The sequence below is a fragment of the Cyanistes caeruleus genome, chromosome 7 (genome assembly GCF_971803275.1).
Source record: "Cyanistes caeruleus chromosome 7, bCyaCae1.hap1.1, whole genome shotgun sequence".
NCBI lineage: Eukaryota > Metazoa > Chordata > Aves > Passeriformes > Paridae > Cyanistes > Cyanistes caeruleus.
The window spans coordinates 40874035-40897343 of NC_141707.1; the positions used below are offsets into that span (position 1 = coordinate 40874035).

The 23309-nt window shown below is 59.9% G+C and overlaps 2 protein-coding genes across 3 annotated transcripts; one reads left to right on the top strand and one right to left on the bottom strand.

Annotated features, from left to right (window-relative positions):
* Window positions 1-734: 734 nt before the first annotated feature.
* GALNT5 (polypeptide N-acetylgalactosaminyltransferase 5) lies at window positions 735-12457 on the top strand. The gene is made up of 10 exons (XM_086897839.1): window positions 735-1380; window positions 3881-4047; window positions 4718-4837; window positions 5199-5334; window positions 5688-5807; window positions 6151-6268; window positions 6449-6772; window positions 8398-8478; window positions 8945-9106; window positions 11315-12457. The coding sequence occupies exons 1-10, from the start codon at window positions 827-829 to the stop codon at window positions 11456-11458; spliced, it is 1926 nt and encodes a 641-aa protein (XP_086753965.1). The 5' UTR covers window positions 735-826; the 3' UTR covers window positions 11459-12457.
* A 2739-nt stretch (window positions 12458-15196) lies between these two features.
* Window positions 15197-18239, bottom strand: ERMN (ermin). 2 transcript variants are annotated; one of them, XM_023931452.2, is made up of 3 exons: window positions 17786-18167; window positions 17408-17494; window positions 15197-15792 (listed from the first exon to the last, which is right to left on the bottom strand). In XM_023931452.2, the coding sequence occupies exons 1-3, from the start codon at window positions 18030-18032 to the stop codon at window positions 15383-15385; spliced, it is 744 nt and encodes a 247-aa protein (XP_023787220.2). In that variant the 5' UTR covers window positions 18033-18167; the 3' UTR covers window positions 15197-15382. The 2 variants fall into 2 exon arrangements, with proteins under 2 accessions (XP_023787220.2, XP_086753966.1); XM_086897840.1 differs by lacking the exon at window positions 17408-17494 and having other exon boundaries at window positions 17786-18239.
* Between the last annotated feature and the right edge of the window lie 5070 nt (window positions 18240-23309).

The following is a 23309-nucleotide window of genomic DNA, read 5'->3' on the forward strand; positions in this document are numbered from 1 at the left end:
CCGGTTCGGGTTCCAGCGCGGGCGGGTCCCGGCTCGGGGCGGGGGCAGCCGTGTCCCGGTGCCGGCCCCGTTCCGCCCCCGCTCCGCTGGCCCGGGGCTCCGGCGCCCGGCCGGGATGAGCGGGCTGCGGCGGCTGTTCCGCGGCAGCGGCCGGGCCCTGGCCCTCGTGTTCGCCGCCTCGGTGGCCTGGGTGCTGCTCGACATGGCCGCGCTCCGCCTCTCGCTCGGCGAGGCGGGCGGGCGGCTGCTGCGGGAGGCGGCGGGGCTGGCACCGGGGCCGGGGTTGGGGCCGGGGTTGGGGCCGGGGCGGCCCCGGCGAGGCCCCGAGGCTCCGGCGGAGGCAGCGGGGGGTGCGGGGGATGGGGGGGATGCGGGGGATGCGGGGGGTGCGGGGGGTGCGGGGGATGCGGGGGATGCGGGGGGTGCGGGGGATGCGGGGGATGCGGGGGATGCGGGGGATGCGGGGGCAGCCCCGGGCCCGGCGGCATCGCCGCTCCCCCGGCAGCGGCCCGGGCCCGGCGGGACGGGCACGGCGCTCCCCGGAGCCCACGGGAGCGAGCAGCGCCCCTCCGGCACCGCGGCACCGAGCGGCCGGGCAGCCCAGCCCGGAGCGCAGGAAACAAACACGGGACGGGAGGAAACTCCCTCCAAAACTCGCTTCATCCTCATCAGCAAAGACGGGCTGGACCTCGCCGGCCCCGCAGCCCCGCGCCGTGGGCCCCACTCTGCCGGGAACGCCACAAGGAGACGTGGAAAGCACAAGAAACTTGCTGACAAGAGCAGGGATGGTGCCCACGCCGCCACTGCCACTGCTGCGGCCACCGCCATGGGTGGCAGGAGCCGGACGCTGGGTGCGACACCAAGAGCAGCTCCCGGAGGAGCTGGCACTGGCCGGGATGGGCAGGAGAGAGAAGGAGCAGCTCCCGGAGGAGCTGGCACTGGCCAGGATGGGCAGGAGAGAGGGGCAGCAGCTCCTGGAGCAGCTGGCACTGGCCAGGATGGGCAGGAGAGAGGGGCAGCAGCTCCTGGAGGAGCTGGCACTGGCCAGGATGGGCAGGAGAGAGGGGCAGCAGCTCCTGGAGCAGCTGGCACTGGCCAGGATGGGCAGGAGAGAGGGGCAGCAGCTCCTGGAGGAGCTGGCACTGGCCAGGATGGGCAGGAGAGGGCAGGGAGCAGCCCAGGGATGCACAAAGTCCTGTCCATGGATGCAACGCTCGCCCCGAGAGATCCCCGAGCTCCTGGCCAGTTTGGACACCCTGTTGCTGTCCCTGATGATAAACAAGAAGAAGCAAAAAGTAGATGGAAAGAAGGAAACTTTAATGTCTACCTCAGCGACCTGATTCCTGTGGATCGAGCCATCGCAGACACCAGGCCTGCCGGGTAAGATCTGCTCCCAAACCCCGGGCTGCCCCTGGGGATGGGCTCCGTGGCTCTGGGGAGGGCTGCTGGGGGCACACCGAGGTGGCTTTTGGCCAGGTCGGAGCAGCCTGTTGTTCAAGGTGAAGCTGGGTAAGGTTTGTGGGTTGTCGCAGCCCCCTGAGCCCGGCTGCCCGGCGGGACCAGGACACCCAGCCCGGGTGATGGGCTCAGGCCTCTCTCTGTGCCCGGGAACGCCGGAGCTGCAGCGTCAGGAGCAGCTCTGGGCATTCCCAGCTGGTGTGTTGGCTCCTGGAGCCTGCACCCCGTGCGTGTGTGAGGGGCTCTCACACCCCAGGCTGCGTGGCCCTTCCCGGGACAAAGGGACACAAGGGACCCTCCCGGCCAGGACCTGCTCCACAAAGCCCCGCAGGAGCTGAGTGCTGGCACCGTCCAGCAGGCACAGGCTGGGGGCTCTGCTCTGTGGGCACAGGGAGGGCTGTGCTGTTTGGGCTTGGAAAACCCGCACAGCTACAGCTGTCATTAAATGTGTCCTGCACATCTCGGGACTGCGCTCCAAAAAAGCCTCTCCCTGCCAGTAGAGAGGAGCAGGACGAGGTGAGGGCAGTGCCAGGGCAGCAGAAGAGGCTGGGAGCCCCATCCTGAGCTGCCGTGCCAGGCGGGCTCGGCACTGCTGCCTCGGTGCTTGTATTTGATGACCTTAAAGCTCTTTCTCAACCTAAGCCATTCTGTGACTGCTGCAGGGAGGGCAGGGAAGGTGCCAGCTCAGGTGAGGGCCAGGTTCATCTCTCGCTCTCAGCCCTCCCTACAGACATTCTCAGCCCCTGGGCAGGTGAGACCTGCCCCGTGCAGAGACCCTCGCGTGTCCCCACACCCCCAGACCTCGGGTACTGCGGGCTGGGAATTGTGCTGTGCTCGTCCCCCGTGGCACAGGGCAGTGCAGACACTCCCACCGTGCCAGGGGTGCTTGCTGAGGTCAGATCCTGCCCAGGAGGAGTGGAGCAGGGACAGGGGGACACAGCTGGGGCTGCTTCCTGATGCCTCCTTCAGAAGCCACCCGTGCAGAGGAGCAGAGCCATGGCACAAAGCCAGCACTGGGCTTGGTCTGGACAGCAAACCCTGGAGCTGCAGAGCAGGAAGCACCTCCAGGGAGTGACACCTGCCCAGGAGGAGCTGCTTTGCCTTCACAGGGAACTCCTTGGGCAAACAGGGCACGTCCCTGGGCGTGTGAGCTGCTGCCACGGGGCACGGAGCTGCCCTGGGCACTCTGGTTCTGGCAGGAGCCTGTGCAGGTTCTGCCCTGGGCACTCTGGTTCTGGCAGGAGCCTATGCAGGTTCTGCCCTGGCCCATTGGCACAACAGGTACCAGCTTGTCAGGGCCAGCTCAGGGCAGTGGCTGTTGGCAGATCTTGGCAGCCAACAATTATTTTTTGGTGTATTCCAGTGTGTCCCAGTTTAGACTCCAGTTCCCGTTGTGATTCTTCCTGGAGTACTGGGCCAGACCACTGAAATGGGGCCAATCCATGCCAGTGCTCGCTGCTTTTGGGGCTTTACTGACAGTGCTGGTGCTCACAGGAGCTGTGTCTCTGCAGCTGGTGTGAGGGACAGTGCCCTGAGGAGGAGTGTGATGGGCAGGAGGCTTGTGGGGAGCGCTCCATGCAGAGCCCAGATCAGGAGTCCTGGGGCTGAAGGGAAGAGGAAGCTCCAGGGTGACCTTGGAGCCCCTTCCAGTGCATAAGGGGGCTCCAAGAGAGAAGGAGAGTGACTCTGGACAGGGGCCTGGAGTGCCGGGACAAGGAGCAGCTGATTCCCACTGCCAGGGGCAGGGACAGATGGGACACTGGGAGGGAATCCGAGGGAATCCTTCCCTGGAGGCTGGGGAGGCTCTGGCACAGGGTGCCCAGAGAAGCTGTGGCTGCCCCTGGATCCCGGGAAGTGTCCAAGGCCAGGTTGGACAGGGTTCTGAGCAACCTGGGACAGTGGAAAGTGTCTGTGGGAGTGGTTGGAAGGAGATGGGCTTTAAGTTCCCTTCCAACCCAAACTATTCCAGGATTCCCTAGTGAAGGACAAGGCGGGGGTGACCCGGTTCTGCTCACCAGCTGCCCAGCAAGGTGAGGCAGGACTGGGTCCAAAATGGACTTTTTGGTGTTTTCTGCCTGCTGACTTCCCTGAGACAGAAAGACACATCTCAAGGATTGTGACACAGAGTAATTCTGGGGTGAATTTCACTTAGCCAGGGCACTTCTGATTAACTGTGAAGCCCTGAAATATCTTTAACTTTCCTTCAGAAGAGGTTCCTGTGAGAGCCAAGTGAGCACAGTGCAATGGGGCTGCCCATGAGAGGGGCCCTGGGGCTGGTGTGGGGCTCCCCCCCCTCACCCCTCTGTTCCCCTCCCAACACTGCAGGGCTCTCCCTCCGCATTTCACCTTGGGCATTTTCCCAGAAGCACCAAGCCTGCAGGTTTTTGGGAGTGGGACCTGTGAGCCCGTGTTGCTGTTGCAGGTGCTCGGAGCAGCAGGTCCACAATGACCTCCCCACCACCAGCATCATCATGTGCTTCGTGGATGAGGTGTGGTCCACCCTCCTGCGCTCCGTGCACAGCGTCCTCAGCCGCTCTCCTCCTCACCTGATCGAGGAGATCATTCTGGTGGATGACTTCAGCACTAAGGGTAGGTGAAGCCTTTATGAAACTCATATAACTTGAGGGCAAAATGCAATTTGTTCTCTGTAATTCAATTCTAAGTAGGAGAGAAATCACATTTTCTCCTTTCCCTGTATTGAAGTGCATCCCTGGCCTGCGCTGGGGCTGAGGGGGAGAAGAGGACAGGGGGTGCTGGGGCTGGCTGTGGGGGGTGAAGGCAGAGCACCAGGAGCACCAGGAGCTGGGTCCTGCCCAGCCCATTCATCTTTGGGGCGTCCTGGCTCAGGGGTTTGCGCAGTCAGGAGATGCTCTCAGCCCTCAGGGTGCGTGGCTGGTGTTCCCAGTGTGGGGGACACACTCCGGGGTGGCTCAGAGCACAGGAGCTGCAGTGGGAGCAGTGCTGAGTGGGATCTGCGCTGCACGGGGCCTCCCGTGGGCATTTCAGCTGGTACCCAACCCCTGCCGTCCGGTGCTTCCTCTCTCTGCCGAGTTCAGCCCCTAAAGGTGCAGGGATGATGTGATTTCCCCGCTGCTGGCTCTCCAGAAGTGCTGGCTGGGCTGGGCTGCACAAGGAGAGCGCCGTGCCCAGATGTTCACAGCCCACAGCTGAGGGCCCTGCAGGCGCTGCCAGGGGAATCTGCTGGTGGCTTTTCAGCGGCTGGCAGTGTGTGAGTGAGCCGGCTGTGTCCCCTGGGCAGAGCACCTGCGGGAGCAGCTGGACACCTACATGTCACGCTTCCCGAAGGTGAGGATCCTGCGCCTCAGGGAGAGGCACGGGCTGATCCGGGCCAGGCTGGCAGGAGCTGAGATCGCCAAAGGTAGGACAGAGCCGTGCTCCGGCCGTGTGCGGACCCCAGAGCGCCGGGCATCCCCCTCCAGCGCCGTGTTTGTCCCTCCCAATGGTCCCAATGTCCCACCGAGGGTGGCCTTTCTCCGGGACCTCCAGCCCCAGCTCCGCCAGCTGCCCCGGCCGGGCTGTGTCGGCACCAAAATGCCGTTCCTGGCAGGAGCTGCCCTGCCAGGCAGGGAAAAACGCTCTTGGCTGTGGCTGGCAGGTCTGGGGAGCCGAGGAGGGCTGTGGCATGGTCAGCAGCACCCCGAGCCCGCAGGCTGCCCGGGGAGCTGCCCAGCAGGGCTGGGCTGGGGTCCCCAGGCTGACCCTCCCCACCCACCCTGCAGGAGCTGTCCTGACCTTCCTGGACTCGCACGTGGAGTGCAACGTGGGCTGGCTGGAGCCGCTGCTGGACAGGGTCCGCCTGAGCCGGACCAAGGTGGCCTGCCCCGTCATCGAGGTCATCAGCGACAAGGACATGAGGTGAGGCAGCTCATCCCTGCCAATCCCACGGACCAGGCTGGTGTCCTGAGCAAAACCCGCCTGGCACCGCCGCCAGTCCGTGACTCCAGAGCCCTGCGCGGCCTCCAGAGCTCCCACAGGGGACACAGAGCACTGCTGTGCACCAGAAATTAACATTTGCTGTGGATGTGGCCCGTGTTTATCACACACCATTTCGCTTTTTCACAGCTTTTAGTACATGAAGATGGTTCCTGATGAAATTTGTTAAAATCCTGGTGTAATTACCTACAGATACTCATCTTCACTCATTAGGGGTGACATTTCAATCAGGAGTGTGACTCAGAATTAGTCAGCCCCATCTTTTCTCTGTTTAGTTACATGACCGTGGACAACTTCCAGCGTGGGATTTTTACTTGGCCAATGAATTTTGGATGGAGGCAGATTCCACAAGAGGTCATAGAGAAAAATAAAATCAAGGAGACTGATATTATAAGGTAAAAAACCAACAAATGTGATAGCTTTGCAAACCAGCCTGTTCCTCTGGTAATAACTTTGCAGCAAAGGCTCCTTCGAGGCCAAATGTTGTTCTTTTGTGGCCAGGTATTGTTCTGGTGCTTTCCAGGACAGCTGAGGCACAGGCAGGTCCCCATCAGGCATGGGCAAAGCCCAGGAAGCCTTTCTCCCCAGGCATGGCACTGCTGGTGTGTCAGCCAGGAGAACATTCCGCTGCCTCTTCCCCTTCCCTGCCCCATTTCAGCGTTCAGGCCCCCCAGGTGCCCTCTGTGCCACGGCCGCTGTCACACCTGTGTGACCTGTGTGTGGCCTCTCTGTTCCCAGGTGCCCCGTCATGGCAGGTGGCCTGTTCTCCATCCACAAGCAGTACTTCTTTGAGCTGGGAATGTACGACCCGGGACTGGATGTCTGGGGAGGGGAAAACATGGAGATTTCATTCAAGGTGGGTCAGTGTCACACACCTGCCCCCCTGCCAGCCCGGGCGAGTGATGGGGCTGAGGCAGGGGCTCCCCAGGGCTGGACACCCCCTCTCCCTGGGACCCGACCTTCTGCTGCTCTCGGGGCTGCACAAAGCCGGCGCCCCCATCAGCTGCTGTCCCTGCCAGCGGCCTCTGTTTCGCAGGTCTGGATGTGCGGAGGAGAGATCGAGATCGTTCCGTGCTCCCGCGTGGGGCACATTTTCAGGAATGACAATCCTTACTCCTTCCCTAAAGACCGGGTGAGGACGGTGGAGCGGAACCTGGCCCGGGTGGCAGAGGTGTGGCTGGACGAGTACAAGGAGCTGTTCTACGGCCATGCCTACCACCTGCTCCTGGGCAACGTGGATGTCGGGGACCTGAGCCAGCAGATCCAGCTGCGCAAGAAGCTCCGCTGCAAAAGCTTCCGCTGGTACCTGGAGAACGTCTACCCGGACCTGGAAGCTCCCCTGGTTAAAGCCAGCGGGCCGGTGCGTCCCCAGGGGTGTCACTGTTCTCGGGGGTGGCTGTGCCCGGGCAGCCCCCGTGCTGCAGCTCCCTGGCCCTGGCAGCGCTGTGGGTGTTCAATCGGGCACAGATCTGGATTCCAGAGCGTTCTTACAAAGAAACGGGAGCAGGCAGCAGGGGTGACTTCCCTCTGTAGGGCTGGCTGTTCGGATGGCTGAGCTGGGCACAGTGCCAGGACAGGATATGGCCCTGGGGTAGGATGGGCACCGGGGCTGGACGTGCCCTCGGGGTGAGAATTCCCACATCGGGATCCTGCCCTCGCTCCCTGCCCCAGCTCGGGGGCTGGAGAGCAGAGCGGGCTCTGTAGGGTCAGGTCTGTAGGGTCAGGTCTGTAGGTACCAGGTCTGTACATACAGGGTCTATAGGGTCATGGTCAATAGGGTCTGGGTCTATAGGGTCGGGCTCTGTAGGGTTGGGCTCTGTAGGTACCGGGTCTGTAGGGTCAGGGTCTGTAGGGTCAGGGTCTGTAGGGTCAGGGTCTATAGGGTCAGGGTCTGTAGGGTCAGGGTCTGTAGGGTCAGGGTCTGTAGGGTCGGGCTCTGTAGGGTTGGGCTCTGTAGGTACCGGGTCTGTAGGTACCGGGTCTGTAGGGTCAGGGTCTGTAGGGTCAGGGTCTGTAGGGTCGGGCTCTGTAGGGTCAGGGTCTGTAGGGTCGGGCTCTGTAGGGTCGGGCTCTGTAGGGTCGGGCTCTGTAGGTACCGGGTCTGTAGGGTCAGGGTCTGTAGGTTCAGGGTCTGTAGGGTCAGGGTCTGTAGGGTCAGGGTCTGTAGGGTCAGGGTCTGTAGGGTCAGGGTCTGTAGGGTCGGGCTCTGTAGGGTCAGGCTCTGTAGGGTCGGGCTCTGTAGGGTCAGGGTCTGTAGGGTCGGGCTCTGTAGGGTCGGGCTCTGTAGGGTCAGGGTCTGTAGGGTCGGGCTCTGTAGGGTCGGGCTCTGTAGGGTCGGGCTCTGTAGGTACCGGGTCTGTAGGGTCAGGGTCTGTAGGTTCAGGGTCTGTAGGGTCAGGGTCTGTAGGGTCGGGCTCTGTAGGGTCAGGGTCTGTAGGGTCGGGCTCTGTAGGGTCGGGCTCTGTAGGGTCAGGGTCTGTAGGGTCGGGCTCTGTAGGGTCGGGCTCTGTAGGGTCGGGCTCTGTAGCACGGCTCTGCCGCCAGCAGAGCGCAGCAGCCGCTCGCGTTGCCGGGCCCGGGAGGAGGGACCGGTGCGCTCCGGGCACGGAACCTGCGGCTCGCCGGGGGCAGCGGGCAGAGAACACTTTAAAGTCGCTTTGGATTCAGTGCTGCCTCCACAAGCCCCTGGTGGGAGAAGCCGGGTCAGGTTCCTCTTCTCCAGCACAGAATTCCAGAATGGTTTAGGTGGAAAGGGACCTTAAAGCTCAGCTTCTTCCATCCCCTGCCAGGGGCTGGGACACCTTTCACTAGCCCACGTTGCTCCAAGCCCCGTCCAGCCTGGCCTGGAACACTTTTCCGCCCCCCTTAGTTATGTGAGCAGTATTAAACCGAGTCCTGTGAAGCCAGCAGGTCCGGTGCAGTGTAACATCCTCCCCGCTTCTCGGGAATTTCTGTCTAAATGTGCGTTTTGTTGCTGTTTCCCAGCTCGTTAACCCGGCCCTGGCAGGGTGCATCGCTGTGGAAGGCACCAGCCTGGCTTTTGAGGAGTGTGATGTTAACAGCACGGTAAGGACAGCCCGTGTGTCACCCTGCCCGTGGTGCTGGGCCTGCCCCAGGTGGCCTGTCCCCTCCCCGGGGGTGGCACTGCCTTTCCCAGCCGGGGACACGGCCAGGCCGTGCTGGCACAGCCTGTAGCCCAGCAGCAGTGTCAGAAACGGCAAATTCGGCCGGGTTTGTTTGATGGAGCTGTGAGTTTGCACGTGAAAACAGAGGGACATTTAACTACCAGCCTGTGATCTGTGTGCAGACGCTGAACTTCCAGCTTATAGCCCTGCCAGTGCCTCGGCTCCGGAGAGCCACCCAGAGGGACAGGACACAGGGAATGGCTTCCCACTGCCACAGGACAGGGATGGATGGGATCCTGGGGAGGAATCCCTGGCTGGGAGGCTGCTGGAGCCCTGGCACAAGGTGCCCAGAGAAGCCCTGCCATGGAGCCTGACGGGGCCGTGTCTCTTCTGCTGTCTCCCCACAGAACCAGAATTTCAACTACACCTGGCTGAGGCTGATCCAGCACGGAGAGCTCTGCCTTGCCCCGTCTGGCGTCATGGGAGCCGTGGGCCTGCGCCGCTGCCAGCCCAGGAGCCGCAGCCTGGCCTGGCTCCACAGGTCACTGGCCACCGTGCAGCCGGGGCTGGTGAGTGATGCTGCGGGGCTCAGCACTGCAGGGTGCAGGATGCAGGGTGCAGGGTGCAGGGTGCAGGATGCAGGGTGCAGGGTGCAGGGTGCAGGGTGCAGGATGCAGGGTGCAGGGTGCAGGGTGCAGGATGCAGGGTGCAGGGTGCATGGTGCAGGGTGAGGGTGCAGGGTGCAGGGTGCAGGATGCAGGATGCAGGATGCAGGGTGCAGGATGCAGGGTGCAGGGTGCAGGGTGCAGGGTGCAGGATGCAGGGTGCATGGTGCAGGGTGAGAGTGCAGGGTGCAGGGTGCAGGGTGCAGGATGAGAGTGCAGGGTGCAGGGTGCAGGGTGCAGGGTGCAGGGTGCAGGGTGCAGGGTGCAGGATGAGGGTGCAGGATGCAGGATGAGGGTGCAGGGTGCAAGGTGCAGGGTGCAGGGTGCAGGGTGCAGGGTGCAGGGTGCAGGGTGCACGGTGCAGGGTGCAGGGTGCAGGGTGCAAGGTGCAGGGTGCAGGGTGCAGGGTGCAGGGTGCAGGATGAGAGTGCAGGGTGCAGGGTGCAGGGTGCAGGATGAGAGTGCAGGGTGCAGGGTGCAGGGTGCAGGATGAGAGTGCAGGGTGCAGGGTGCAGGGTGCAGGGTGCAGGATGCAGGGTGCAGGGTGCAGGATGGGTCAGGGATGGCCCCCACCCTCCAGGACGTGGCAGTGTGCCAGGACAGCCCTGGCAGGGGAACAGCCCGGCCCGGGGGTCCCCCACCCCCTGCTGCCCCCTTTGCCAAGGCCAGCTGTCCTGGAGATGCGCTGGTGCCCCCCGTGCCCCTCTGCCGGGGGTTGTGCCCAGCATCCCGGCACGGCTGCAGCCTGGGGACCCCGGGGACGTGCCAGGCACTGCTGCTGCAGCCACAAACCTGCCTGGTTACACTCAGAAACCGTCAATAGCACTTACAGGAAGATGAGTCAGCATCGACTGGCTCTCAGCTCACAGGGGCTTTTAAAGAGAGCAGGTATGGAAAGGGAAAGAATGGATACTTACACTAATTGCCTGCTCTGCACAAAGAGTCATGGCTGTACCTCCGTCTGCCTGGTGTAAGTAGCTGTCCAAAATGCTCTGAAATAGCATAGTTCATTGTTGAGAAAAAAAAACACTCTTCACTTAAGAAAGAAAAAATGTAGCTGAATTACACATTCAATATAAAGACAATTTCCTGTTCCCCTTTGGTTTTTTCAGCCTAAAGTGTTGAATGCCAGAATGCCACAGGCTCACCTTGGGTGTTTAGGGAAAAATACAGGAAAATTTTTATCCACTTAGTGAAAATTGTGAAATTGTCATTTCACTTTGTGAAAAATATGCAGAAATGCCCAGGGAGGTGTGTGGGGCACGGGCAGGTCTTGTCTCCTGTTCCAGCCTGATTTCTCAGCTGAGGGTGGATGGATTTAGTGATGCTCTTTTACTGGTGCCAGCAGCAGGAGCGGGAGGAGAGCTCCGTGGCTGCTGCCTGAAGGAGTTGCAGGGCTCTATCCCCATGGTGTGAAGCGCAGTTCCTGCAGCACAAAGGTGCAGCTGCTGCCCCCGCACACATCCCTGGGGAGCGTTCCACCTCGGCCTGCTCTCCTGGGATCACTGCAGGGCGAGCAGCAGCACAGACACGTCCCAGCATCGCCTGGCTGCCCTCGGGGTGAGGGAGGGCAATCCAAGCAGGTGTGCAGAGCAGAAGGATGGAGGTCACTCACACCCTTCGTTCCTCCTCAGCCCAGTGTCCTGCCCAGCGCTCGAGCTCCAGGGCTGGGTTCCCCTTCCTCATTGCAGCAGCTGCTGAGTTCATGAGCCAGCAAACTGAGACAGGGATCAGTCTCCTGCTGGACATTGCCTGTGAAGCAAATCCCACCCAGCGACTCCCCACATGGCAATTGCCACACGGACAGTGAGAGAGCTCATCTCTCTGCTCCCAGAGAAGGAACACGCAGGAGCCACAACAGCTGTGCTGTGATCCTGCCTCAGCAGCAGCTGCAGGCTTGGATCCCACGCCAAAGCCCCTGTAAGTCAGCAGAGATGTCTCAGGGACTGGGGGCGAGCCACAAAAGGGCACAGGGTAAGGAGCTGGGCTTTGATCTCAGAGGGAGAGTGGAGCTGCTGCTGCTGCTGCTGCAGGAGCCCTAAAGCCTGAACGCCCCCTAAGCCTCAGCCCCCAAAGCCCAGGCCCCCCTGAGCCCCCCTCTCTCTCCTGCAGACCGACCACATCATCTCGGAGCACCAGCACCTCCCGCAGCCCTGCCTGGAAGTGGATCCCTCGTACAGAGCCCTGCGGCTGAAGGCCTGTGACCCCACAAACCCCCACCAGAAGTGGCACTTTGGCAGGTACCACGCAGACTGAGGGCAGCCCAGCTGCTGTCCCCACGCTGTCACCGTGGGCTCAGCGAGGACATGGCTGTGGCTGATGGCAGCCACCAAAGGGGGAGTGCATTTCCAAAGGAGAAGTGGCACCTGTGGTTTGGTACCGGCACACGGAGGATCCGAGCACCGGGAGCAGCACGTCGGGTGTGACAGTGCCACAACAGATCAGGGCCATTCTCCCTCCCCGTACGAGACTTTGGGAAAAACTCCTTTTCTCTATTCTTAAATGGAAATATTTTTCTAAGTCCCCATCCTACTGTGAGCAAGCATCCCTCAGTTCCCCTGGACAGCAGCATAAGCTCCAGAAACACTTCCAGGGCCCCAGAAGTCTGTAAGCAGCAAACTGGGCTGCTAATTCCTCCACAGAAACTGGAATTTTGTTGACCAGTGCATCAAAAAAATCGAACACCGTGTCCACAGTGGATCTGGCTGCAGGATGCCTCCCCATGGGACGTGTAGTGTGACAGGTGAGGATCAGGGCTCTGTGAGGAATCAATTGCACACCAATAAAGCCCTCATTTTATAGTGGGAGGTGGATGGGCCCAGCCCCACCCCGGGGCTGCAGGAGAGGCCTGGAGCACTCCTTCCCTGTGCCAGGGACAGCAAGGACACACGTGTCTTGCTTTGTTTGGTGCTGGAGCAGGGAACCAGAGGTTTATCCTGCTTCTTGCCAGAAGCACATTCCAGGGGCCAACCTGGAAGCTCTTCATCCCAGGGCAGCCAGGTTGTCCCACCCTGGGGCTGCCAGGACCCCAGCCATGTCCCCCAGCCCCCGTGGCTTTCTGGGGGCTCTCCAGGAGCAGTGCTGCTCCCCTCAGCCCAGGCTGCACGGCACAGCCAGGCTCTGCACACCAAACCCCTCTGGGCTCACTGCCATGGACAAGTGTTGTTTGTACTGTGAAGTTCTTCATCTCCAAAATCCATCACCAGTCACCAACGGGATGGATTTGATGAGAGAATAAACTCTGTGTGCCAAGGTTGTGAGATCCAGCCTACAGCAGGGAGGGTTCCTGCCCCCGTTCCCATTGGGAATTCCTGCTGTGGGATGCTGCTCCCTGAGCCCTGTGGGGCTGCAGTGGGAGGCAGCGCTCCTCCTCCTGCCCCTGCCCTGTGCTGGGCCCAGGGGCTGCTCCAGCACAAGCCCCAGTGTCCCCGGGCTGAGCAGGGCCCTCGCTGCTCACGGTGGGCACAGCCGAGCCCCCAGAGCAGCCTCACGGCCCCACCCGCCACAGCGCTGCCCCTGAGCTGCTGGATCAGTGCTGACAGCATCTGACAGGCTCAGTCTGCCAAAATATTGACTGGCCCAACAGATTTTCCCAGTTGACTCCTATTCCAGCTGTCTTCCTGATTTTCTCTCCCTCCTTCAGCGCAGCTAGCCCGCAGTCACCATCAGAAAAATGACACAGCCGTCGTTTGGGCAGTCAGCTCGTATCAGGAGCATGGATTTCATCAAATTCTGTTTGCTGACATTCAATCACTTGTCAGGGAGCAGGCAGTCATATGTCACGGTCACATCCCATCGGCAGCCCTGTCACTCGCAGGCGCTGCCCCCCGGTGTAAATGCTCAGTTCCCCGCTGGATCTTCGCTCGGGGACCGGGGGCTGCCCGGGGGCTGCTGGCACTGAGCTGGGGCTCTGCTGTTGCTCAGTTCTGAGAGCATTCCCACGGCACCAGTCAGCCCAGTCTTCCAGAAAGGAGAGCATTTTTGCGGCCGTGCCGCTGCTCCCGGCTGGGCTGGGCTCCTGCAGCGGCACCAGGGCTGGAGCATCCCCTGGGCGGGGTGGGGACCCGGTGGCCCCGGTGTCACACCGCTAAAAAACAAAAGGGACAATAAATGAGAGTAGGTGAAGCTGCTTCCCCTGAGCGCAGGGTGCTAAATCCGAGCAGCTCGGAGCCTCTCTGGGGGCTCCCCCGAGTTCCTGCCCGGCTGAGCCCTAAAGCATCGCCCCAGGGAGAGCCTGCCGAGCAGCAATTGCCCCGACGTGTGGCTCCTGCTGGGTGAGGGGAGGGCAGCAGCTGAGCTCTTGCCGCAGGTGTGGCAGCTGTCACTAGCACTGTCCCCACCGCTGTCACCTGCCCCAGCCCGCAGCCGGCACGGCAGGAACGAGAGCAAGCACTTTCGGGCTGTGGCTGCCGGGGGCTGCCCGAGGGTGCCTCTGCTCCAGGGCCGCGTTTCCAGCTCCGTGCCCGGCCCCTGAGCACTGCCCGCGGGTCCAGCACCTCCCCTCTGCCCCAACCCCACCGGGCTCACACCCCCCGGCGGCTCGGATGCCCCCCGAGCATCCCGGCACTTTCATTTTTTCACCTTTTCCACCCAGGGAAGGGCTCCCAGGCCCCCCGAGCATCCCGGCACTTTCATTTTTTCACCTTTTCCACCCAGGAAAGCGGGAGAGGGCGCTGCGGCTGCAGCAGAGCAAGCGCTGCTTCGCAAGGAAGGAAAAAGCGAGCCCAGGGTTCGGAAAGCCTTGGGGAGCCTTTCCCAGCCAGAGCTCAGGGGGTGCTCACAGAGACTGACAGAACCGGAGTGGTTCGGCTTGGAACGGACCTCAAAGCTCCCCTCGTTCTGTCCCCTGCCATGGGCAGGGACACCTCGCACTGCCCCAGGAGCTCCCAGCCCTGAGCAGTGTGGCCCTGGCTGGGACCACCACGGGCTCCTCCAGAGGGACGTGTCACCCCCAGCAGCTGTCAGAGGGAACAGACACACTCTATAAGTCGGTACCAGCGAAGCTCAGAACTTCCCCAGGCCAAGGAGCGAATAAACAAGTGTGAATGGCACAATGAGGGCTATGTCTGCCGGCACAATGCAGAATTGCCCTGTATTATTTTCACGTTGCCAATAAATAATTGCCTTTATGTAGAAGGAGAAAAGTCAAAGCGATATTCAGTGCTGCTGGAGACGTAAAACTAATCCTTAAAAAGGCACTTATGGCTGCAGGAGGCCACTGTATAACTCCATCCTTACCTCCTCTCCCTTGCCAGCTGCTCTCAGCTTTCCCAGATTTCTGGGATGACAAGTGCAAAGCTAAGTCCCAACTCCAGACAAATCTGACTGCAAAACAGTTTAAAAAGATTGCCATCACTGCATGGTCACAAAGGTCTTTTAAAGTGGAGAAGGGTAATATCCAGGTGAGACAAAAATAATGGATTAAAACTCACCTGCTTTTGACAAAATAATCTTTTCAATTTTGCGATTTTAGGATGAAAATCTAGCGGACACCTAAGGGACTCTGACTGGGTGGCACTGGGACAAGAGGTGTTCCTGGCAGTGGCCAGGCTCACCCAGGCACGGGCAGGGAGGTGCCAGGGCTGCCAGCCCAGAGCCCGGCTGTGCCCCTGGAGATGGCAGCGGTCACCGGTGCCACTGGCCCAAAGCCACCCAGGCTGGCAGCACGGCCAGCCAGCAGCAGCAGCAGCGCCCACAGCTTCCCCTGGGCCTGGGGACATCCTCAGCAGAGCTGGGGACAGGCGGTGCTGGCACAGGGAGGCACTCAGGGCACCGGGACAGACAGACTGAGAGGCAGAGCAGGGGTGGCCAGCAGCCGTCCCCTCTGTGTCCCCTGCCCTGGCAGTGTCACCACTGCCACACTGCCAGCTCGTTATGCACAGCTGGTGGTGTGGGACAGCCTGGGGAGCCCCAGCCAGCTCCAGCCTTCCCGTGGCCTCAACACGGCTACAAAGGTACAGAGAAAATAAGAGAATAACCTTCAAATCCACTGGGTGTGTATTTAGCAAACTGATTATTTATTTTCCTGCGCTATGGATGCCTCTGCCCCGTCAAAGCCGAGATGTTAAATTTTCACAGTGTATTATAAATCATGTACAAAAAGAAGAAAAGCAGTGACCTTGTGTTGTGTGAAGAGACTGCTTTTGGGGGAGCCCAGAGCAAAGGCTCTTCCCCCTCAGTTCATAAGTGCATCATGGACTCAAACTCGTCGATCCGCTGCTTGGTGTTTCCTTTACGGATCCTCCGGTAGGAGATTGTGTTGTATCTGGAGTAGCTGTGTCTGGAGATGTCGTTCTTTTTCCCCAGGCTGGGCTGCTCGCCCCCTTTCTCCAGCGGGGAGTTGCAGCCGGGGCTGCCGGGGGGCGATGCTTGTTTGCCGCTGTCTCGCTGCTGCAGGCGGGGCGCCTCGCTCTTCCCCTTCTTCATTTCAATCACCTGGACTTCATCCTCTTCCGTGTCCTCCTCCTCCTCCTCCTCCTCCTCCTCCGCCTCCTCGGCCGCGTTCCCTCTGGGCTGGCCGCTGCCGGGGGGGGTCTCCGGCTCCTCCGTGCCGGGAGCGGCCGTGGCTGTCCCCGCTGTGCCACCCGGCCCTGCGCGACACGGGGACACGGGGGACACGGGGGACATGGGGGACACGGGGGGACACGGGGGACACGGGGGACACGGGGGGACACGGGGGACACGGGGGGAAGGGAAGGGAAGGGAAGGGAAGGGAAGGGAAGGGAAGGGAAGGGAAGGGAAGGGAAGGGAAGGGAAGGGAAGGGAAGGGAAGGGAAGGGAAGGGAAGGGAAGGGAAGGGAAGGGAAGGGAAGGGAAGGGAAGGGAAGGGAAGGGAAGGGAAGGGAAGGGAAGGGAAGGGAAGGGAAGGGAAGGGAAGGGAAGGGAAGGGAAGGGAAGGGAAGGGAAGGGAAGGGAAGGGAAGGGAAGGGAAGGGAAGGAGCCATTCTGCCCGCAGTGCCCAGCTGTGTCCCTCCCTCAGCACTGGCCACCCCGGCTGCCATGGCCGTGTCCCATTTGCCCTGTTTGGCACGTCTCTGCGGTTAATGATGCTTTAGTGTCGCAACAAATGGTCTATTCAAGGTTTTGCCTGTGGGGTCCAGAGTATTAATTAGACTAAATTGGTTGGGTAGTAAAAAGCTGCCTGCAATTTCGAGATAAAGTGCTGCGGTTGCAGGGCGGGTGCAGGGGGCCCACGAGAGATCCTTTAATAGGTTTTATTGTGTGCTCCTAAAGCAGCACAGCTGGAATATGGATGTCAGCTCTCAGTGGGAAAGCCTCCACCACTGTTCATCTCCTCACAGCCTGTCCTGTGAAACACTACTTTGCCCATGACAAACGTTCAGATATTTTTCCCTTTGTCAATGGAAGCAGGTTTTGCTTGCAGGGCACAGCCCGTGGCTCGTTTAGAGCCCGTTCCAAAGCTCAGGGCAGAGCATCACCAGCGGCTCCCGGCCCAGCCACCCCTGTCCCACCACTGCCCAAGCCAACGAGACAGGAGGAGCCTGTGCTGGAGATGAGGAAAGGAATAATGCCTAGAGCCCCTCTTGGAGAGATCTGGCTGCTCTCCTCCAGTAACACACCACAAAATACTCCTCCTTTTGGAGAAGTGGCTGCAGTTTGTACAGTGAGTTAAATATATTAATTTCTGTATATACTCAGCACATTTTTAACTCATGACTGGGACCTCCCTGCAGCCCCGCTCACCACAGGAGGTGGCTGAGGCTCCAGCCTTGGCTCCTGCTCATTCCCACCATTTTCACTCAGAAATGAGCAGAGCAAGACCCAGGAGCAGCTGTTCAGGAGAGCAGTTTTATGTGGATACTTGGGTACTGAGGGATTCAACACTCAGTGAATCAGGCAAAAAAAGAATTTGGGTTTTGTGACCGCCAGCAGCCTCACAGGGTTCTCCTCTGAGCGTGGAGCAGAAGATAGAGTATCTCTGAGCCTCATGAGGCTGTTGGGGACCTCCTGGCTGAAGACCCCACAATGCTTGAGTAGCCCATGGTCAGTGAGATATGTAAAACCTCAGCAAGGAAGATACCAGCTCTGGTTTCTAAGGTGCAGCAGCTCAGAGGTGGGAAATGAGTCCCTGCTCTCTGGGATAGAAGGGTCTGACCCAATTTAAAGAAGATAATCACCACCTGCATCCATTGTCTCTCTGCTGCACATGAGGGAAACCCCGGAGCAGATGGCATTTGGCATTACCTTCCCCTGATCCCTGGCCACTGGTCCCTGTGTCCTGGACATCCGCTGCTCCCTGCTGTAGTGTCCCAACGCTCTCCTCTCGCTTTTCTTTGGGAAACACAAAGCACAAGACATGGGCTGATGGACAAATTAGTGATGACAATCAGGTTTTAATGGCTGCAGGTCGGCAGATTTTCAGATTTAGAATTGCTCATTTCTTTAGTTATGAGCTTTCCATTGCACCCCTCGTGATGTCCCAGATTCTGAAATAGTCCCAGTGACAGCTACCACGGATCAGGAGTTTTGCCTAACACACAGCACACCCCGTTATCCATCAGGCTATGGATCAAACAGACCTTTCCTCTCCCGACACTTAGAGACAGCAGCCCCGTACCATACCTTGGCATCGCTTCTCTCCAGCACAGTTCTCAGGAGTGATGTCCTCTGCCAATGAATTCCTATTTTCCTCCGGATTTTCCCTTGCAGGTGAGGTGTCAGGGCTCGTCTCCTCGTTTGCGTACGGGACCGTCCCGAGAGATTTTGCGATTTCTTGGATGCCACCGATGACCTGGAGCGGGCCGTCCCCCGGGGGGACGCTGCCATTGCACGCCGGCATGGTGGCACCTGCGGGGGCTTCTTCTGTCATGCTGCGGGCCCTGCTCCTCCGGGCCCTGCTCCTCCGGGCCCCGCTGCTGCCCCGGGCTGGGGAGCTCCTCCTCGGCCCTCGGCCCTGCCTCTGCTCCCTGCGCGAGTGGCCCTGGCTCGTCCCCTGTGCCCGGCCACCAGCCGCCGTGCCCGGGGCTTGCCAGCCCAATCAGCACCTCCCTGAGGCCGAGGCTCTGTTGCATAATTAAATGCACCATTATAATTTACATAAACAAACAATCTGAAGCAAGGAAGCTTTTGTGCTGGCCCGGAGCGCGGGGCTGTGGGCATGTCGGGGAATAAGCAGGAGTCTGTGCTCTGGGCACAATGGCTCTTTGTGTCCCCGGCGTCACAGGGACAGCCATTGTTCTGACCCCTAATCCCCGGAGGGTGACCACCTTCCCCAGCCCCTGCACCTAACCCGCTTAACATTCCCCATCGGGATTGTGCCCGGGAACCTCGCTCTGGATCAGCCTCAGCATGGATGGACCTGGCCTTGGATCAACTTCAGCATGGATGGACCTGGATATGGATCAACTTCAGCATGGATGGACCTGGCCTTGGATCAACTTCAGCATGGATGGACCTGGATATGGATCAACTTCAGCATGGATGGACCTGGATATGGATCAACTTCAGCATGGATGGACCTGGCTGTGGATCAACCTGGCTGTGAATTAACCTCACCATGGATGGACCTCACTGTAGATGAATCTCACCATGGATGAACCTCACTGTGGATCAACCTCACCATGGATGGACCTTGCCATGGATGGAGCTCACCATGGATGGAGCTCACCATGGATGGAGCTCACCATGGATGGAGCTCACCATGGATGGAGCTCAGCACAGATGGAGCTCAGCACAGATGGAGCTCAGCACAGATGGAGCTCACCACGGATGGAGCTCACCACAGATGGAGCTCACCATGGATGGAGCTCACCTCACCCTGGGGCACAATGGGCTCATTTTGCCCTCGGGGGAGCAGCCCTGGCGGTGGGACAGGCACAGGCCCCACATACGAGCTGTGTCACACTGTCCACCCGCACCTGGCCACACGCTCTGGACAGCCAGCACTGCTCAGAGGGGCCATGGCAGCCCCTGGATCCCTGGAAGTGCCCAAGGCCAGGCTGGATGGGGCTTGGAGCAGCCTGGGTGGTGGAAGGTGGCCCTGCCATGACAGGGGTGGGACAGGGAGACCTTTAAGGTCCCTTCCAAGCCAAGGCATTCCATGATTCTCTCGGTAACTCTCAGTCAGACCCAAGGCTGGCAGGATGGAGAGTGGAGTGCTTTGCAGAGGGAAGCTGGAGAATCAGCCAAGCAGCACTGGGGCATTTCTGACCGCAGCTGAACTCGTCTCAACCCTGGTGCCAGAGCCAGGTTTACATAACAGTGTAATCTCCTGCTGTGAATGACATCCTGTGTTTGTACAATACAACATTTCTGGTATCTTTGGCCTTCAGGGTTTGGAAATCCTCTTGTTGAGCTCAGCCCCTGATTAGAAATGGACCCAAAGACTTTCCACTGCTTCTATTCGTCTCTTGAGTTTGTGTCTTTAAATCAACAGGTTTTTACTATTGTTTTAAAATTAGTTTGGTGTGATTGATTCATAAATTCCATCCTTTGCTGGAAAACTTTGTCCAAGAAAAGTGAATGATAATGTTTGAACGTGAGCTGACAACAGGCAGCGGTCAGTGCTCTCAGGAGAGGCTGAGAACCAGCAAGGCCTGGTGACTGGAGAGGGAAGAGCTCCTTTCTGTTATCACAGAATCACAGGAACATTTGGGTTTGCCCAGCACCCCGCAGGACTGCAGAAGGAAAAGGCAGCTGTGGGTTCATGGCAGGCAGCTGCTTGTAAACAGCTGGGCAAAAGCACCCCTCAAGGGCAGGGAAACATTCCTTCTGCACAAACCCCACGGGGTGGATTTCTGCCTCCTCAAGCTCTTAGAAATGAAAAATCTTTATTCTGTCCAATCTGGCACAGCCACAGCTGGATGTGACACCACTAACAGCAGCTGGTCTGTGCCAGGAGCACCGGGAACAGCTCCTGGCTCTATCTGTGGATAAAACGTGAGTCCACTTTCCTCAAGGCTCTGCCAGGAGCTGCTCTCCATCACTGTGTGTGTGACACACTGCTCAGAGCCCCAGAGCTGTGTGACCCACTGCTCAGAGCCCCAGAGCTGTGTGACCCACTGCTCAGAGCCCCAGAGCTGGCTGTGACCCACTGCTCAGAGCCCCAGAGCTGTGTGACCCACTGCTCAGAGCCCCAGAGCTGGCTGTGACCCACTGCTCAGAGCCCCAGAGCTGTGTGACCCACTGCTCAGAGCCCCAGAGCTGTGTGACCCACTGCTCAGAGCCTCAGAGCTGTGTGACCCACTGCTCAGAGCCCCAGAGCTGTGTGACCCACTGCTCAGAGCCTCAGAGCTGTGTGACCCACTGCTCAGAGCCCCAGAGCTGTGTGACCCACTGCTCAGAGCCTCAGAGCTGTGTGACCCACTGCTCAGAGCCCCAGAGCTGGCTGTGACCCACTGCTCAGAGCCCCAGAGCTGTGTGACCCACTGCTCAGAGCTGGGTGTGACCAGGGACTGCAGGGTGAGGAAGTGCTGGCTGTGGCTGCAGGACCAGCCCAGCAGAACAGCAGCACAGAGACAGCCCCACCATCCCTGCTGTGGGGCAGGATGGATCCCAGAGACAGCCCCACCATCCCTGCTGTGGGGCAGGATGGATCCCAGAGACAGCCCCACCATCCCTGCTGTGGGGCAGGATGGATCCCAGAGGCAGCCCCACCATCCCTGCTGTGGGGCAGGATGGATCCCAGAGACAGCCCCACCATCCCTGCTGTGGGGCAGGATGGATCCCAGAGGCAGCCCCACCATCCCTGCTGTGGGGCAGGATGGATCCCAGAGACAGCCCCACCATCCCTGCTGTGGGGCAGGATGGATCCCAGAGACAGCCCCACCATCCCTGCTGTGGGGCAGGATGGATCCCAGAGGCAGCCCCACCATCCCTGCTGTGGGGCAGGATGGATCCCAGAGGCAGCCCCACCATCGCTGCTGTGGGGCAGGATGGGTCCCAGAGACAGCCCCACCATCCCTGCTGTGGGGCAGGATGGATCCCAGAGGCAGGACTGGTGGGAGGGTCTGGGCAGTGGGTAACACTCAGCAGAGCTGTTAAGTGCCTTTAGAAGGTCAGGCTCTGTAGCATTCATCAAATCAATTGAAATGTTCAGTTTAAAATCCAGTTGCATTCATTGAGGACCAGCTGCACTTTCCTCTGCAGTAAACTTGTGTTGCCCCTCAGCCCCTGGGGAACAAGCAGAGAAAAGGCTCTGGGAACTCTCCAATCCCTCCAACACCCCTGTGAGCAGTGAGAACACCTCTGCTGCTGGAGATCCAGAGCACATGGAGCCCAACCCCAGTGTCCCTGTCCCATGCTGCCTGTACAGCCACCCTCCTCCTGCCCCACTGCCAGGGGGCAGAGCAGGAGCCACCCAAGGGGTCTCTGCAAGGACAAATGCCATTTTAAAAAGCTGCTTTTCTCTCTGAGCACTTTGGCTGGCCTGTGGGCTGCTCCCTCCCCCACAGGCTGGGGCACAGCAGAGCTGGGTCCTGTCACCCACATCCTGTTTGTGACAGTGCCTGAGAGCGTGTCACGCTGTCATCTGCAGCGCCCAGAGCGTGCTCTCGCCCTGCTGGGAGGGCATCGCTTCTTCAGTCTGAGCCTGGGGGTGGTGAGGCTCCTCCAGCCCTCCCACACTCACAGTGAGCACCTACATCCCAAACTGTGCCGAATTAGCCTTTCATACCAAAAGGAATCACACACTTGGACTGTAAAGCTGCAATAATTCAGGGTCCCTTTCTCAGTGCTGGAGTTGTCCATTCCCTTGGGGCACTAGACCAACTCTCACCAGATGTTCTGCTTTTTGTGCTCCAGTTGCTTTTGGTCACCCCTACCTTTAACTCAACATTTTTACCAAATAGAATCAATATCTGATTTTTTTTTTTCTCCTTTCAGCTAGTGCTACTGACAACGAAAAGTGGAACTCTATTTTGAGACAGCAAATCATGGGCAAAAATATTGGTGCCTAGTGACAATCTCCAGAGCCCAGAGCAGCATCTGACAGGGGATGGGCTCTGACTCCAGATGTGTTGGAGCAGAAGCTCCCTCCAGCACAGGGCTGGGGCTGCACCCACAGCTGAGGGGCTCCCGGGCTCAGCTGCAGGCACTGGGTGCAGCAGCATGGCCAGGACACCAGCCCAGGTAGAAACCTGGATGTGAAACCACTAACAGCAGCATGTGAGCTCCTCCCCTGGCTGTCCTGCACCTCTCCTGGCTGTCCTGCAGCTCCCCTGGCTGTCCTGCAGCTCCCCTGAGTGTCCTGCAGCTCCCCTGGCTGTCCTGCAGCTCTCCTGTCTGTCCTGCAGCTCCTCTGAGTGTCCTGCAGCTCCCCTGGCTGTCCTGCAGCTCCCCTGGCTGTCCTGCAGCTCCCCTGAGTGTCCTGCAGCTCTCCTGGCTGTCCTGCAGCTCCTCTGAGTGTCCTGCAGCTCCCCTGAGTGTCCTGCAGCTCCTCTGAGTGTCCTGCAGCTCCCCTGGCTGTCCTGCAGCTCTCCTGGCTGTCCTGCAGCTCTCCTGGCTGTCCTGCAGCTCCTCTGAGTGTCCTGCAGCTCCCCTGAGTGTCCTGCAGCTCCCCTGGCTGTCCTGCAGCTCTCCTGTCTGTCCTGCAGCTCCTCTGAGTGTCCTGCAGCTCCCCTGGCTGTCCTGCAGCTCCCCTGGCTGTCCTGCAGCTCCCCTGAGTGTCCTGCAGCTCTCCTGTCTGTCCTGCAGCTCCCTTGGCTGTCCTGCAGCTCTCCTGTCTGTCCTGCAGCTCCTCTGAGTGTCCTGCAGCTCTCCTGTCTGTCCTGCAGCTCCCCTGAGTGTCCTGCAGCTCCCCTGAGTGTCCTGCAGCTCCCCTGAGTGTCCTGCAGCTCCCCTGGCTGTCCTGCAGCTCCTCTGAGTGTCCTGCAGCTCCCCTGGCTGTCCTGCAGCTCCCCTGGCTGTCCTGCAGCTCCCCTGGCTGTCCTGCAGCTCCCCTGAGTGTCCTGCAGCTCCTCTGAGTGTCCTGCAGCTCCCCTGGCTGTCCTGCAGCTCCCCTGAGTGCTCCTCAGCTCTCCCAGAGCCATGGGATATATGCATATATCACATATTTCCAGCACTGAATCCTTTCCACAGAAATTTCAGAGGCCAGTACTGACTCTCTGTCTTAGCAATGTTCATGAATTCGAGAAGTTTTGGGAGCAGG